Source organism: Hemicordylus capensis, chromosome 8 (genome assembly GCF_027244095.1).
Source record: "Hemicordylus capensis ecotype Gifberg chromosome 8, rHemCap1.1.pri, whole genome shotgun sequence".
NCBI lineage: Eukaryota > Metazoa > Chordata > Lepidosauria > Squamata > Cordylidae > Hemicordylus > Hemicordylus capensis.
The window spans coordinates 20,056,027-20,072,585 of NC_069664.1; the positions used below are offsets into that span (position 1 = coordinate 20,056,027).

The 16,559-nt window shown below is 46.2% G+C and overlaps 1 protein-coding gene across 1 annotated transcript in view; it reads left to right on the plus strand.

Annotated features, from left to right (window-relative positions):
- The window catches only part of LOC128334058 (semaphorin-4C-like), a 38,347-nt gene that overhangs the window by 3,937 nt on the left and 17,851 nt on the right, over positions 1-16,559 (plus strand). The window contains exons 2-4 of the mRNA XM_053270305.1: positions 11,853-11,998; positions 13,343-13,405; positions 15,656-15,754. Of these exons, the coding sequence (XP_053126280.1) occupies positions 11,888-11,998; positions 13,343-13,405; positions 15,656-15,754 (273 nt within the window). The 5' untranslated portion in view covers positions 11,853-11,887. The remainder of the gene's footprint in view (positions 1-11,852; positions 11,999-13,342; positions 13,406-15,655; positions 15,755-16,559) is intronic.

A 16,559-nucleotide genomic window follows, 5' to 3' on the forward strand; every position in this document is an offset into this window, starting at 1 on the left:
AGCATCCTTTAGTACTGCTTTGTACCTAAACACTGATAAAATGTGGTTCTAATTTCTCCTCCCCTCCCAATCTGGAATGAGCTCTGTATAGCAATAACCAATTTATCTTTTGTCAAACCAGTCTGTTCTTCAAGCTATGAATCATATTTTCTGGCACTAGCCCCTTTGGGGTCATCTCAAAATATAGTCCTCTCTCTTCTGGGTGCAGGCCATGGTTTCCGTCCTTTTTATTATTTAGTTTGCAACAGAAAGAATGTATGAAGCATGTTTCATATAAAAGATTCTGCACTGAATAAAACTAGAATTGATCTCATACCAGAGAGGAAACATGATCCGGTCTGATCCTGAGACACATTATTGTGTTGAAATTGATAGGATTTTTTCCAAGGAAATGTGTTTAAGAAAATGTGTTGGCCAGATATACGGGTTCCATTCCAAACTTCAGGAAGAACCACATGCCTTGTGGTTTCCTCCATTTTGCAAAATGGAGTTAACCATTAAGCATCTTCTTGCTGAATTCTCCCAAGAGTAGGAAAGCCACAGGCACTCCCAATCAGCAACTCTATGTTTGCAAAGATAAGGCAGGAGGAGGGGAGACGCACTATGTGGGAGCCAGGGACTAGGTAGGACAACCTTTTGTCCACCTTTGATAAAATGCTGGGGGCTACATGGAGAATATGAATCAACTCCTTGGGGCGATTCTCACGATCAACAAAAATTGGGCTAGCAGAGGCTAGCCTGATTTTTGTTGACGGTAAGAACCACCAGGCTCGCAGCCGAGCCCGGTGGTTCTTGAGCGGGTAAACCGCTCAAAAACCCCTGCTAAAAAGCAGGTTTGCGGAGCGAGCACTCCAGCAAACCTGCTTTTTAGGATCGTGAGTAGCCATGGCGCACCTTTGCGCTGTGCCTACTCATGAGTAGACTCCCGGCACGGAGGTGAAAAGCCACCTCCCGGCTCCGGGGGGTCTCCCCAGTATGCCCTGCGCGCTCATGCAGGGCATACTGGGGCCGCGTAGCCCCCGCTCCCCCCACCCCCACCGGCTCCATCACAGAGCTGGCCATTGTGTGGGCGGCCGATCCGGCCACCCAGGGCTCCCCGCTCACCACCCCAAACTGGGTCTCACTGATTGTCAGACCCAGTCCCTTGTGTTCTACCTGGGTTTGGGAGCTTTGTGTGTTCCCAGTTTCCGGTTGTGTGGAAGCAAGGTAGGAGGAAAAGCTACCCAGGTTTTCCGCCTACCTTGCTTCCGTACAACCTGAAATTTGGGGGGCACACACAGCTCCCAAATCCAGTTTTCGAATGTGTGACTGACCTCAAGGTTTACTGGAAAGAGTTACAAACACAGCTAGAAAAGCCTGTGCCCTGTACTAGCTAGCTCATGGTGGAAGGCAGAAGAAAAGACCAGAGAGAACCAAGAAAAGAGGGTGCCCTCAGAACATCAGTCTAACAATTAGGACAGAGCAGTGATTGATATACGAAAGAAACAAGGTTCCTCATGTCCCAAGTGGCCAATAGGAATCACAGCTGCTGAGAGTCACATCTCCAACAGGGATACAGTGAAGCTCTTCTCACGACCAGTAAGAAGAGCTTTGAGGCCAACTGTGGAGAAGGAGGGTCAACCTTCCCTTCGGATGGTCCTCTGTTGGTCTGGAGGTGGGCAGATCGCTTGCCCGGATGAGCAGCGGCTTCCCTGCGGCACTCCCATGCCTCGCTCAGGTGCTCCAGGGAAGCACTGCGGCGTCCCACCCCCCAGGCCCCCAATAATGTGCTGCTTGCAAATATGTTGCATTACTGGGAGACCCCTCCCCCCTCCAAGTGTGCCTGCCATGGCTTCAAGCAGCCGTGGCAGACACACGATCACTTAGCCCAGTTTGGGGGCATGCTTGCACCCCAAAACGATGGTGGATCACCGTGTACGCAGCCGCCTATGGTGGCAAATCTTGGGGAGCAGCATCTTGGAGGGAAACTTCATTCTTCCCCCCCAAAAAACCTTTAAAAATGCTGCGGTGTAGCAGTGGAGGCTCTGCCCACCTCTTAAACCATCACAAGAGATGAGGACGGGCACTGGAGGACGGCAGTGAAAGAGCTTCACACTCAAGCCCGGCTTACTCGCAAATGACACGGAGCGGATGATTTTGGGCCTCAGCGCCCACGTGCGCCCACTCTGTGTCGTTTGCGAGTAAGCTGGGCTTTAATGAGGACCTCTTTGGCTGCTGTCCTCCAGTGCCCGGCCTCGCCACCTGTGATGGTTTAGGAGGTGGGCGGAGCCTCCACTGCTACACAGCAGCATTTTTAAAGGTAAAAACCAGAATGAAGTTCCCCTCTCTCCACCCCCAAAGCCCCCTTACTCTTGTCCCCGGGACGGCACATCTTTGGCTGCTTATGGGTGGCAAAAAGATTAATCTGCCCCTGCCCAAAACCCGGGTTAAGTGGCGAGCTACTTAAGAGGTCTCACGGTTCACGGTGGTTCTCATGTGGAGTGAAAACCAGGCTGGGCTTCTCTAGCCCAGTTTTCGCTGCTCGTGAGAATAGCTTCAGTGTGGATGGACTGTGCCCATCCTAGCCAAGGTATTGTCCTAATTCTCTAAGGAGAATATCTTGCAGTGCTCACACGAGTCTCCCATTCAAATGCAAACCAGGGCAGGCCCTGCCTAGCCAAGGGGACTATTCCTGCTTGCTACCACAAGACCAGCTCTCCTCCCAGAGTGTGTCAAATGAATCATATGGGTTGCCCGCCAATTTTTTTTCTTGGAAGCTAAGCCATGATTCTGTTCTCTGTGGGGAGGTTATCAAGGCTCTGCGACTTTAGCTTTTCAGTGTTTTGTATCAGTCGATCTTTCATTCCCAGGCTGCTTATTGAGTAGTGACCAAGCCTGGGAACAATGCAGGGAAAAGACTGCTATTAAAGCAAAGAGCTGCCAGGTCTCCTTCCACTGTGCCAGGAGAATTCCATGCTGGCCATCCAGAACTGGACAGGGTTTCCCACACACCCAACTTTCCATTCTCTTTTCAGTTCCCCCTGCAACGTGGACTGCTTGACTGGTGATGATGTGCCATTTTAGAAGGGCGTGGTGATAGAAAAGAGCTCAAATCAAAATCAGAGAGAAAGCGAATATGGGGAGTAGAGTTAAATACTTTCCCCCTTTCCCCCAAACAACCCCGTTGTCACAGCCAGATCATAGCTTCATCCACAGCAAAATAAAAGTCCCACTTAATAGCACAGACAGATCCAGGAAAAGAAAGAACAAAAAGCACATACTAGTGGGAATCATAAATGCAAAGAGTCAAGCTGTGGGATAGCCACCTCCCTCTTATCTGAAATGGCTGTTTTCTTTGCATTTCGCTGGAATCAGCTTAATTTCAAGAGGCAAACGCTTGCTAGCCAGTGGAGAAACCCAGCTGAAGCATCAATTTGGGGTGAAGAGATGAATGAGAATCTCACTCGGAGGTTCACATTTCAAATTTTCTTGTGGATATTCCCAGATCCAGCCATCTCCAACTCTGGAATTAAAATTTAAAAAGATTTAACTGGATTGAAAATAAAACTGCCAATATTGTAATGCTCTTATATAAATTGGTGGTGTGACTACACTGACCGCTCAAAAGTGGGCTGGGCTCACTTAGCCCACTTTCAATTGGTCGTGAGAATAGCCTCATTTGTCTACACTGGCTGGCAGCAGCTCTCTAAGGTTTCCGGCAGGAGCTTCTCCCAGCCCCACTTGGAGATGTTAGGAATTGAACCTGGGACCACCTGCATGCAGAGCACAGAGCTAGAGGCCCCACCCTACCCAGGATTCTTTGGAGAAATTGTGACAGTTCAACAGGAGTATATGATATAATATATAAATATGCAGACTTGCTCTTATTCCAAGCCAAGTGAAAGGGTGAAGGGAAGGTCTTCCATTATTGCCAAGTATAGGTGCTGTGTCTGCAGAGACAAAGCAACAGTTACTTTCAAGAATCAAGAGATAACACTTTGTATTGAGGCTTCTTACCCAATCATAGATGAGGAACGGAGTCAGACACTTAACCTCTATGTGTGGGGCAGACCCTTTTAGGTACTAAAATTGCCACATGGCACTTGGATCTTCTTCATGTTTCCTTTAAAAGGTTTCCAATCTATCCTGGGTGGGCCAGCAACACCAAAGGCATTCAACTTTTTTATTTTGACAACATCTTATGCTGTCAACGGACTATCCCTGAATCAAATTAAACAGAGGTCACAATGCCCTCTTCTACCTGGAGGTACAGATATGCTCTGTATCAAGAACTTGGAGACATTTTCAATGAAAAGTGGTGATTTTAATAATAAACGCATCTCAGCTAGGTCTTGTGTCTAGACAAGTTCTCAAGGACTCAACGCTGATTTTATAAACCGATTCTCTTTGTTCTTCGGCCTCATATCTGATATGAAGCAAGAGAATTGTTGGAGACATCACCAGTGTTCCTTCTAAGAGGGATTCCCAGATGTTGTCGACTGCAGTTCCCATAATCCCCAAGCAAAAGCCATTGCAGCTGGGGATTCTTGGAGTTGTAGTCAAAAATGTCTGGGAATCCCTGTTAGAGGGAACACCGGACAATCTATGGAATTCTCTTGCATGGGATGTAGTGATGTCCACTAGCTTCAATGACTTTGAGCGAGGCTTAGACCAATTCATGGAGGACAAGTCTATCAGTGACTACAAGTCTTGTTGGCTATAAGCTACCTCCAGGCTCAGAGGCAGGATATCTCTAAATACTGGTTGCAGGGGAGCAACAGAAAGAGATGGGGGCATGCCTTGATCTATTGCCTGTGGACTTCCTAGAGGCGACTGGCAAACCACTGTGGCAAACAGGATCCTGGACTAAATGGGCCTTGGGCCTGATCCAGCAAGGCTCTTTTTATCTTCTTATGAAAGAGAAAGATGGCGGGATTCTGCTATGCACTATGGACCTTTCTTACTCATCAATGCAAAGCCAGCCTCTTCATTGTGTTATAGGTTGAGTTATGGCCAATAGCATTTCCCTTTAGTCTACTCTTCCCAGACAAGTGTCCATCTGTTAGCAAAGATCAAGATCAGAGGAGGGGGAAGTGGTGAGGTGGAAGCCTGGAGCTGGTCAGACAGACATGGCCAACCCACATTCTGTCCCCAGCATTTTATCGACAGTAGATGGAAAACTGTCCAAACCAGCGCCTCCTAGCTTGATGTTTAGGTTTACATGGCCACTGATTGGGAGGTGCTCTTCCTGTTTAGGGTAATGAGAACAGCCCAGAATATTTCCACATGGATGTTGCTGGAGGGAAAGTAAGTCCTAGCTCTGTTTTCCGATTGCAACTTACCTGGTGGTAAGCAAAGCAGTAAAGAGATTCCAGAGCTGTAACCTTTGCATTCATCCTGCAAAGCTCAATTAGGGGAGGAGAGAATGAACGAAGAACAGAGGAAGCTGCCATATACTGAGTCAGACCCTTGGTCCATCTCACTCAGTATTGTCTACACAGACTGGCAGCGGCTTCTCCAAGGCTGCAGGCAGGAGTCTCTCCCAGCCTTATTTTATTCATTTACTTATTATTTATTTATTTGATTTCTATACCGCCCTTCCAAAAATGGCTCAGGGTGGTTTACACAGAGAAATAACAAATAAATAAGATGGATCCCTGTACCCAAAGGGCTTACAATCTAAAAAGAAACATAAAATAGACACCAGCAACAGTGACTGGAGGTACTGTGCTTGGGGTGGATAAGGCTAGTTACTCTCGCCCTGCTAAATACGGAGAATCGCCACGTTAAAAGGTGCCTCTTTGCCAAGTTAGCAGGGGTTTTGGAGATGCCAGGGAGGGAACTTGGAACCTAGATGCTCTTCCCAGAGCGGCCCCATCCCCTAAGGGGAATATCTTATGGTGCTCACACTTGTCTCCTCTTCAAATGCAAATCAGAGGGACCCTGCTAAGCAAAATACATGCTTGCTACCACAAGACCAGCTCTCTCCTCCTAGCTGGGCATGGGAAACCAGTGAAGTGTTGAGGGCCTCTTACGCTCGATGATGGAAATGGTGAGTAGGCTGGGCTGACCCCCGCTGGGCACAGCTAGATTTTGACTGGAATCTTATCAGTTAGGTAGAACAGCTAGTCCACCCTTCATGCATTTGGCAGGGCTAGTGTGTACCTGGAAAAGAATGTGTGGGTGCCTGTGTGGGTGTCCAAACCCTTTGAAAGGAAAACCAACCCCAAAGCACTATCCACGAACTGTGCAGCGATTCATTCTTTATCAAAGCGCTTCTTTAGTTATACTTAATCTTCCCAAAGTATTACAGTATTACAGTATTCCCAAAGTATTACTGTAATATAGTAGCTTTATTTACTGTGCTAGAGAGTGGGTGTGGTGTAGTGATTAGAGCTGTCATTGGTCCCCAACCAGGGTTCCTCCAGATGTTGCTTAACACAGCTGGGGATGCTGGGAGTTGTCGTTCAGCAACATCTGGAGGAACCCTGGTTGGGGACCACTGCATTAGACAAAGACTGCATAACTGATTTGGACTACAGTTCCCATCAGCAGTGTTCCTTCTAACAGGGATGCTCAGATGTTGTTGACTACAACTCCCAGAATCCCCAGCTGCAATGGCTTTTTTCTGGGCATCCCTGTTAGAGGGAATACTACCCATCATTCGACAATGGGAGGTGTAGTCGACAACATCTGGGAATCTCTGTTAGAGGGAACACAGCTCATAGGGCCATTGCAAGGAGAAACCTGGGGCGGGAGAACCTGCATGTTAACTTGGTGGGCGAGAAACGTGACTACGGATATTGCTTCTTCTGCTAGCCTGGAATGGAAATATGAATGCCAGCTCAATTCACCCTTCCATTTGAGCCTACTATACAGGGTGGCAATTGTTGATTATAGAGATGAATATTCCATATATCCTCATAAAACTACTCAAGATGGCTCAGAATACAATAGGAAAGACAAACCCAGGCAATCCCAAGAAGAGTTCCTTTACTCTGAAAATCTTCATCTGCTTAGAATCTAAAATGAGATGATTATGAGTTCATGCACTTATGTGGCCTGCAGTCATCAGATGAGGCACTCAAGGGCTTGTCCAGATCCACAGGAGCATTCCTAGTAACACACATAAGAGGCATCATGTGGTCGATCATGCTGATCTGTGATGCGTTATGAGTCCCTGGGACTGGAAAGACCCCTTTGAGCATGCACTGCTGTGCAGGGGAGTGGTGTGAAAGACACCTTCGAACGTGCCCTGCTGTGCATGGGATTGACACCTGGGCCTGCAAAGTCTCCTTTGAACATACACCCGTGTGTACTCATCTGAAAATGTATGGACTTTGGAGTGTTGAAACACAAGGAGAATGCCTCCAAATTGAAAGTCATTATGGCCCTTGACAGCCACCTATTGGTGCAGCGGGGAAGTAACTTGCCTAGGGAGCAAGAGGCTGCTGGTTCGAATCCCCGCCGGTATGGGAAACACCTATATCAGGCAGCAGCGATCTAGGAAGATGCTGAAAGGCATCATCTCACACTGTGCAGGAGAAGACAATGGTAAACCCCTCCTGTGTTCAACCAAAGACAACCACAAGGCTCTGTGGTCACCAGGAGTCGACATTGACTGGAGTCGATGGCACAACTTTACTTTACTATGGCCCTTTTGCATCCCTTTGCCCAAGACTGATACGTTCAAAGCAGCCATAATAGTGCTTTATTGGTTTAAGGGTACCACCTGCTGGCCAGCATACTACAATGCCATGCAGATTCCCATTAATGGGCAACAGATTTCTTTCTTTTGCACCGGGATGTTCGATCATGTTGTGTGTGTTTTTAACCCACATGAAAGCTTCACAGATATATTCTATATATATATAGCTTCACAGACAGAGCATCAGCACCACCTTCTGGAATCTATCTGTCCCAAAAGCTATATTATTCCTGTAATATAAGTGTACTCTGAGAGGAAGGCAAGAAAGGAGGTGCCCAGGCTAGGGAGATCTCTTGCCCCCAGTTCCAGAAAAGGCCATCACTGGCCTGAGACAATGCTGCTTTATCAGTCTTACGTAACCTGCTTATTTTTAATATTGTGTTTGTCAACCACCTTGGGTTAAACCTGCTCTGAGATAGTGTGTGCTATTGCGACGGTGAGGACTATTTATATACTGCTTAGCAACAAAGTTTCCAAAGCGGTTTACATAAAAAAAATAAAGAATAAAAAAAGATGGCCCCCTGTCCCAATCTAAAAAAGAAACGTAAGCTAAACACCAGCAACAGCCACTGGAGGGATGCTCTGTTGGGGTTGGATAGGGCCAATTGCTCTCCCCCTGCTAAATATAAGAGAACCACCACTTTGAAAGATGCCTTTTTGCTCAGTTAACAGGGTGCCTTGATCAAGGCAGGAAGGCAGTATAAAAATGCAATAAAATAAATAAATATGACTGGAACTAGTACACCCCTTCCCCATTTCCAGCCCTGACAGATGTTCCAAAAAGACACCATGGCCACTGGTGGTGGTGGTAGTGTGGAATCATCATGTGGCTTATTCACATAAGTCTCCTGGCCACTGCATCATGGAAGGCCCACATGGACTATGTTGGCCAACAGACACAAAGGAGCACAGCAGCAACATTAAGATTCTTTTGCTCCAAAGGTGGAGAGGTTATCACTGCAGCATTAAAGCTATTTGCTGCTAAATCATTGGCCCAACTCTTATATGGTGTGCAAACAACTCTACCCTAATTATAGGCCATTGGAGATCATCCAATCTGAGTTTATCAGAGCAGTATTTAGGGCCCCTTGGTGTATCTCCAACACAGCATTGAGGTTGGAAAACAGGCCTACAGAGGGTGGAAGCAAAAGCATGGATTTTAATTCTCAGTTATTGGCTCAAGATCCATTTCTCCCTTCTGGGACTGTTCCCTCTTAGGTTGGCCGATAGGTTTCAATCCACCTGGACATGAGCACTATTGGGCAAATTGTCAACCCCTGCTAACTGGGCAAAGAGGCACATTTTAAAGTGCCGATTCTCTTTATTTAACAGGGGGAGAGTAACTGGCCCGTCCAACCCCAGCACAGGACCTCCAGTGGCTGTTGCTGGTGTCTGTCTTGTGTTTCTTTTTAGATTGTGAGCCCTTTGGGGACAGGGATCCATCTCATTTATTCATTATTTCTCTGTGTAAACCGCCCTGAGCCATTTTTGGAAGGGCGGTATAGAAATTGAATAAATCATCATCATCATCATCATCATCATCTTCACTTGGCTTTTCTATTGAATATTTGTTGTTGTTATTAGATTACAATCAAGACAAGGAGATCCTCAAACAGAGGATCTTGGACACTGAACACCAGAATGATTTGTGCTCCATTTCAGAGACCATAAGAGGGCGCCTTGGTGACTTTTAGTGGGAACCTGCTAGTTACCTACTTTCTCTACCAAACAATCACGGGGTGTTTCTCAGAGCAAGATATGATGCCATACCATCAGCAGTTTTATCTGGAAGGCTTTTGAAAATTCCTTTCGCCAGTTGGATTACCCTTGTGATTAAGGTGAGGTTGAATCTGTCCAGCATGTGCTGCTGTTTTGTTCTTTTTATAATGATAGTCATCATAGTTCTATTTCTCCCCTGCCATCACACTTTCCTGGCCAATCCGTTGAATGTTATGCCACACTCCTTCTTGCAGATAAGAAACTTTTTATCACCTACAATGTTGCCAAATTTTGAGCAGATCCTCCAACTGCTAACGTCTAGCCCTACTTTCTAGATGCCACTACAAGAGGCTTCTATGGTGGTGTACTTTGCATGATTGAATTCTTATCGGAATGTAGTATTATTTGTTTGTATGTACATCTGATCAATGATCGTAATAAAGCTATTCATTCATTCATAGCTCTCTTGCCATTTATATTTTCCATGTTCTGAAGAAGGTTTGCTAGAAGAAACTAAGACCTCTCTTCTGAGGGAATCATTTGAGTCCCCGTAATTGCTTCTTCCTGCTCCCCTTGAAGAACAGAACATTCCACACTAAGACATGAGAGACCAGAGTCACTGTGTCCCTGGAATGCATTTGCATGATGCTCTAATAGATAACTAGCCCATTTCCCAAGATATCAATGTACCTTCATTCGTCCCACAAGCTTGTGTTTCGGGTATATAATAAATCACACTCTTTGTCCTGGATGGCTTTTGGGTTTTCTTTCTCTGATAAATCTCTGCTGCTGTGTCTTGTGTTGTGGAAGTGATAGAAAGAAGATGTACACGACTTTGGTGGTAACTTTTGCAGTCTTCTTCTGCTTAAAAAGAAATGGTAAGTTAAGGTCATGTCCTGAGTGCCATATATTGGAATGACAGAGGTTCAGATGATAGTCCATCTGAGTATCAGCTAACCATTTGGCCCCACCTCACATGTTAAGGACAAGCTTCTGCTCTGAATGTGCATGTTCTCCTCTCCTCCTGATGTTTTGGGGCATCATTTCCGGGGTGGGGGGAGTTTGTCCTAACCACTCCTCTACACATGGCTCAAATCCTAGCTTAAATACTAGGGCATATTAAGATGTAGACAAACTGTCATCTGCAGAATCAGACCACTGGTTCATCTAGGTCTGTGTTGTCTACATTGACTGGCCATAGCTTTCAGGGGTTTCAGGTAGTGAGAGCCAAGAAGGCATTGAAGGTCAGTTCAGGTCAGGAACCAGAGAGTTGAGCAGATAATCAGGAGACAAAAACAAGGTAGAGGTTACACCAAGCTGCTTTGTAGGAGAGGCAACAAGACAACAGAATCTTGATACTGAGGGAAAGCCTGCAGCCTTTTATACTTCTTACTACTGTCAAAGGCCAATGAGTGATCCCAAAGGGTGGCACCTGTCCAGGTCTTCAGAACTCTAGGAGTTTGCTTCTGTGTAGCAGGCTTCCACAAGGAACAGCAATGCACAGAGCCTCCAGACTGGGAAAGCATGACATCCACAATGGCGGCACTTGTAGAGGATGATGTTGAGACTTGTGGGTTCTCCCTGCACTTAAACATTCAAACCATAAGGATTGTTCTCATGACCACCAAAAAGAAGCTAGGGGGCAGTCAACCCAGGTAGTCAGAGATGGGTGAACCCATGGGAATCCGTCCAACCCAGCTCATTCACATCTGGGTAACCCAGATCCTGTACCCTTGTCTTGACCCAGATTGGAGGGAAAAGAGAGCTTGATGTTTTCGTCGTGTAGGTGCATTTGCCCTTTCTAGCAGCTCCCAGGTGGTAACAATAGAGAGCTGTGGCTAGAAGGGCTGCTGTCTGTGAATGTGCTGCTCTGCGAAGCCAACACTATGATCCTTTGCTTCAATACTTTCATTAAAGCTAAGCCCACCTCCTGCCCCTTCATGGCCAATCAGAGGAGAGCTCATGATGTAATGAGGGTTGCCAGTCTACTGACAGGTCAATGAATGCTGAGGTAGCTGTCTCAATCCTCTGAGTTCCTGATTTCAGCAATGGAGACCACAACTGCCTGAATTGTACATGTGCTGAGATTGCAGATTGAAAGAGAAGTTCTCCTCATCTGTGGCTGCTAGGATAGGAACTCTTTACCACCCCCAAACCACCACCCCACCAAAAAACAAACAAACAAACAAACAAACACCCACATGGTCATCTGAAATGGCTCTTAGTCTAGCAGGATTGCTGCTATTTACTTATTTATTTAGATAATGTAAGGTTGTTTTAGCCTGCTTTTCAATGAAATCAGTTCAATGATTGTCCTACTACAGAAATCCCAGGCTGGCAGCAGAACCACCGCTGAGGAAAATGTTACAAAGAGGGTGGGGGTAGAGAAAGAGCAAATCTTGTTTCCCCTCTGGGTCCTCTAATGTCTCCCACCCTTCCCTTGCAGAACTGGAAGCAGAATGGTGTTGTTCCGAGAAGGCCATGATCCACTTAAAGGCGCCAACATTGGACAAAGACAGAAATTTGCTCTATGTGGGGGCCCGTGATGCCATCTATGCCATCAATCCCAGTACCATGACGCTAGAGAAAAGTGTGAGTTGGAGGGTGGGCCAGGCAGCAAGTTTGGAGATGGAGCAGGCAGGGGCAGCCCTCTTATGAGGCCAGGTGAGGCAGTAGCCTCAGGTGACAGTTTATGGGGGCACCAGGAGGATGGCAAGATCCCCCATCACCTCTGCCATTGCAGCAGCTCTTCAAGACCAATCAGGTTCTTGCAAGCTTTTCAAGGAGAGCAGGGAGAAGATAAAAGGCTGCCCTCCTCTCCTTATACTCCTTAGAAAATTTGCAAGAAGCATGAGAAGAGGCTGCTGGCAACCTTTCCTCCTCTTTGGTCCTCATACCACTTCCCAAGCTTGCAAGAGTTGGTTTTGAAAGGGGGCTCACTCCCAGCTGGAGTGTGTTGCAAGGCAGCATCTGGCACCAAGCTCAGGTGCCACAGTGCTGAGGCCACCCCAGGAGTATGGTAGAGTCCTTGCACAGCTTCTGCTCATTTGACTGAGAGCAGAAGAAGAGCCCTGCTGGGTCACATCAGAAAGGCCACCTAGTCCAGGCCCTCCAGCTGTTGTTGGACTACAGTTCCTATCATCCCCAGACACAAGTAGCCAGTAGTCAGGGATGATGGGAGTTGTAGGCTAGCATCTGCCAGCATGCTACCTCCAGCAGTGAGCTTCCAAAAGCCCACCAGCAGGACACAAAGGCAGCAGATCTCCCCATTGCTTGCCCCCAGCATCTAGTGTTCAGAAATATACTGCTGCTGTACATGGAGGTTCAATTTAACTAGTGTGGCTAATAGCCACTGATAGGTCTATCTCTGATCAGCAGGAGGAGCCAGCAGTAAGGATGGATAGTGAAGAGCCAGCAGTAAGCTATTAAGGATGGATAGTGAGAAGGAGGCAGATTGGATTTATGTGTCACTATCCAGGGAGGTGTTCATCTGTTCAGGCCCTGTTGAAATGAACAGGAGTTGAAGAAGAGCACTGCTGGGTGTTAAGAAGCAGGGTGGGAAGGTACCATTTAGAGTTTTCCCCCTGAAAATGTCTTCTGATAGTCTTGAATTTGATGGTGGTAGGAAAAGAATATGACCTTCTGTGGGGTGGAGGTGAGACCTTCTAATGAGAGAGAGGCAAGGGAGAGAGTTGTGGGGTAAGGCTGGCGGCATCAATGAGTTGGATGTTCAGTATTCATTGGAGCATTTAGATCCTGTGCTTTTGTGAATGCTGACATGTTCCATTTGCTTCTTATCTGACTTATAACACCATTATTGTTATTCATATTCGTAAAAATGTGTGGCTTTCTTACTGCACCACAAATCACCCAAGCCCCAAGCGGATTAGGTATAAAAAGAGAATGATCATTAAGAAAAAACATTGTTCTTGGCAGATCACTTGGAATGTTCCAGAGGACATCGAAGAGGAATGTATCAGCAAAGGCAAAAGTGCCCAGGTAAGCCAAATGGCCTTCCCCTAAAATGCAGTGTACAGATAGGAAGTGCACTAATGCATGGGTGTTGAACATAACATGTGAATAGCTGTGTGTCTACAAATCTGCGTGTGCATACGGGGCATGCAGATTGTACGCACTTTGGACATCATGTGTGTTTTTCACTATAAGGCCTGTAAGTGGCAGTCCCCACCAACCCTAAGTATAGCTCCCTGACTAGTTGTTTATGGCACTTGTGTGAAGCTTCAGCCAAAGCTGAATACTCTGCACAATCCCCCTGGCATCATGCAGAGACAACCATTCCCACCATGCAGTGTTACAACTTGCCCGGCACTGTTCTCTTGAGCCCCTGCACCAACTTAGAAGGTGTCCACAGACTGGTGGGAAGTGTAGCCCTTCCCAGTGCATTCCTCCTTGGGGTTATGCACGAATTGAAAATTGTGGTTCGGTTCGAATTTGGACCGAATTTGAACCGAACCGCTGGTCCCCAAACTGGTTGATCCGACTGGCCGGTCAAGTCCATCCAACTGAACCGTTTTGGCAGTTTGAGGGGTTATATTTCTAAAGCAAGGGGTGGGGGAATCCTTGAAAAATGTTCTGATGGGCAAGTGGCAGAGGGGAGAAGTTGATTAAGATTCTTGCTGGCCCAGTGGCCAGCGGTGCCACTTCCTGTATCCCTTGGTGCCACCCAAGCACACAATGATCCGTTTGATCTAGTGGCTTCTGCAAATATCTTTAATACAAAATAAATTATAATAAAATCAGAGAGAGAGAGAGAGAGAGAGAGAGAGAGAGAGAGAGAGAGAGAGAGAGAAATAGTGAAGATCCCTCTGCTGGTTGATGGACAAAATACAAAATTGAACTAAACTCATGAAGATCACAGGGCTAGCAAGTTAGTGGCAGTGAGAGGTGAACCAGACTTCTGGGTTCGTATCTCAGCTGCAGTCACCACGCAACAAAGTGCCTCAGGTCAGGTGCTTCTTCCTCTGATCAGCCAGGCACTGAGCCAAGTGGTGCAGAGAGAGAAAGACGAACACTCAAGAGGCTTCTGCCTGCCTGGTCTTCCTTCTGTTGCACTGCTGGATTCTTCACAGAGGCACGAGGTGGAGAACCGCTCTTGGGGTTGTGAGCGTGAATTGTATCCATTGCTAAGCTAGACCCCCTTAGGGGGTGGGGCTGGGGCTCAGTGGCAGAGTATCTGCTTTGCATGCCAAAGGTCCCTCGTTCAATCCCCAATCTCTCCGGATAGAAAAATTCCTGACCGAAGCCCTGGAGAGCCGCTGCTGGTCAGAGGAGACAATACTGAGCTAGATGGATCAATACTGAGCTAGATGGATCAATGGTCTGACTCAGCAGACAGAAGATTCCTATGTTTCTAGCTCAAGTTGTTGTACACCAGCCAGAGCCTTTGGATGGGTTGGTTTATAAATGAAATAAGTAAGTAAGTAAATAAATAAATAAATAAAATCAGTTTCCCCACTAAGCAAGCAGGTCAGTGGGTGTGATTTCCCTTTCATTGTGCTTGCATTCTATCTTCCTCAGTCAGCTTCTCAAGCAAATATATAAAATCCTGACCAAGGAAGGCTTAATGCTTTGATTTTCACATCTTCCATAATATGTGCAAATGTATATACTTTGCATAATGTATTTTGTTTATGCCTGTTGTGGGTGGGCCAGTGGCATATGTATGATTGAACCTTCCCTTTGATTGCTGGATCTCTTCCTCAGCCCTTCTTTTCACTTGCAATATCCCACCAGGCAATGCCTGCACATTGTAAGCAGGATGCCTTTTAACAAAGGGCCATTGCTGCTGGGGATTGTGGGAGCGTAGTCAAAAACATCTGGAAATCCCTGTTACAGAGAATATTGAATATAAGGCCTGCCTTTCCAGTCTGGAAGATTCAAAATTTTGCTTTGAAGACAGCTAAGAGGATCCTGAATTTGTGAGCAAACAACTCTAGGATGCATGGACATGGATGATGATGATGATGATGATGATGATGATGATGATAATTAATAAACTGAATTTGTTATCTGCCCCATAACAAATTGTACTCTGGGCAGCTCACAATAGAACATTAATCAAATAAAATATACAATTAAAACATGTAGAACAAAAAAAATCAATCAAATACAAAATGCAATACACAAACCTTTTTAAAAACTTTTTAAAAACCTATTTTTAAAAGGTGGATAAATGGATGCATTTTGGATGCTTGCTGACAACCAGCTTCTCTCTCTCCCACTCCCCAGGACGACTGCTTCAACTCTGTCTGTTTCCTGCAGATCTACGATAGCTCCCAAATGTATGCCTGTGGCACTTATTCCTACAAGCCCAAGTGCGTCTTTATTGTGAGTACAACAACAATAATAAAACAACTTTATTTGTTAGCTGCCCCATAACAAATTGTTATCTAGGTGGCAAAAAAAATAGAAATTCAATTCTAAAAAGACTGAGGGAACAGAAAGGTTCTCCTGGCATCTAAATAGACAAAATAGTAGCATCAGATGAGTCTCACTGAGGAGGCTATTCCATACATGAGGTGCCACCACTGAAAAGGCCCTTCCTCTAGTAGCTACTCACCTCACTTCATTTGGCAGGGGCACTCGGAGCAGCGCCTCCAAAGAAGATCTTAAGGTGTGAGTCAGGACATATGGGGCAAGGTACTCCCTCAGGTAACCTGGTAGCAAGCCATTTAGTAGGGAATATATATATATATATATATATATATATATATATATATATATATTCGCGACCCCACCCCCGGACTGGACCAAAACGGGCCAACCGGTTCCATGCACACTCCTACCATTTAGGGCTTTAAAGGTTAAAAACAGCAATTTGAATTGTGTCCAGAAACAGACTGGGAACCAATGCAGCTGATGAAGCACAGGCATGATATGATCGAAATGCTCAGCCCCAGTTAATAATTTTGCCGCCCTATTTTGTACTAACCGCAGTTTCCAGTCCGTTTTCTAAGGCAGCCTTACACGCAATGCACCGCAGTAATCTAAGCGGGACGCTACAAGAGCATGAGTAACTGGGGCCAAGCAACCGAGTGTCATCCGAACACAGATGACACCTCGGGCCAAATCTCCAGATGACCTCTCCTAGTGGTTTCATGTAGATGTTAAACAGCACAGGGCAAAGAATGGA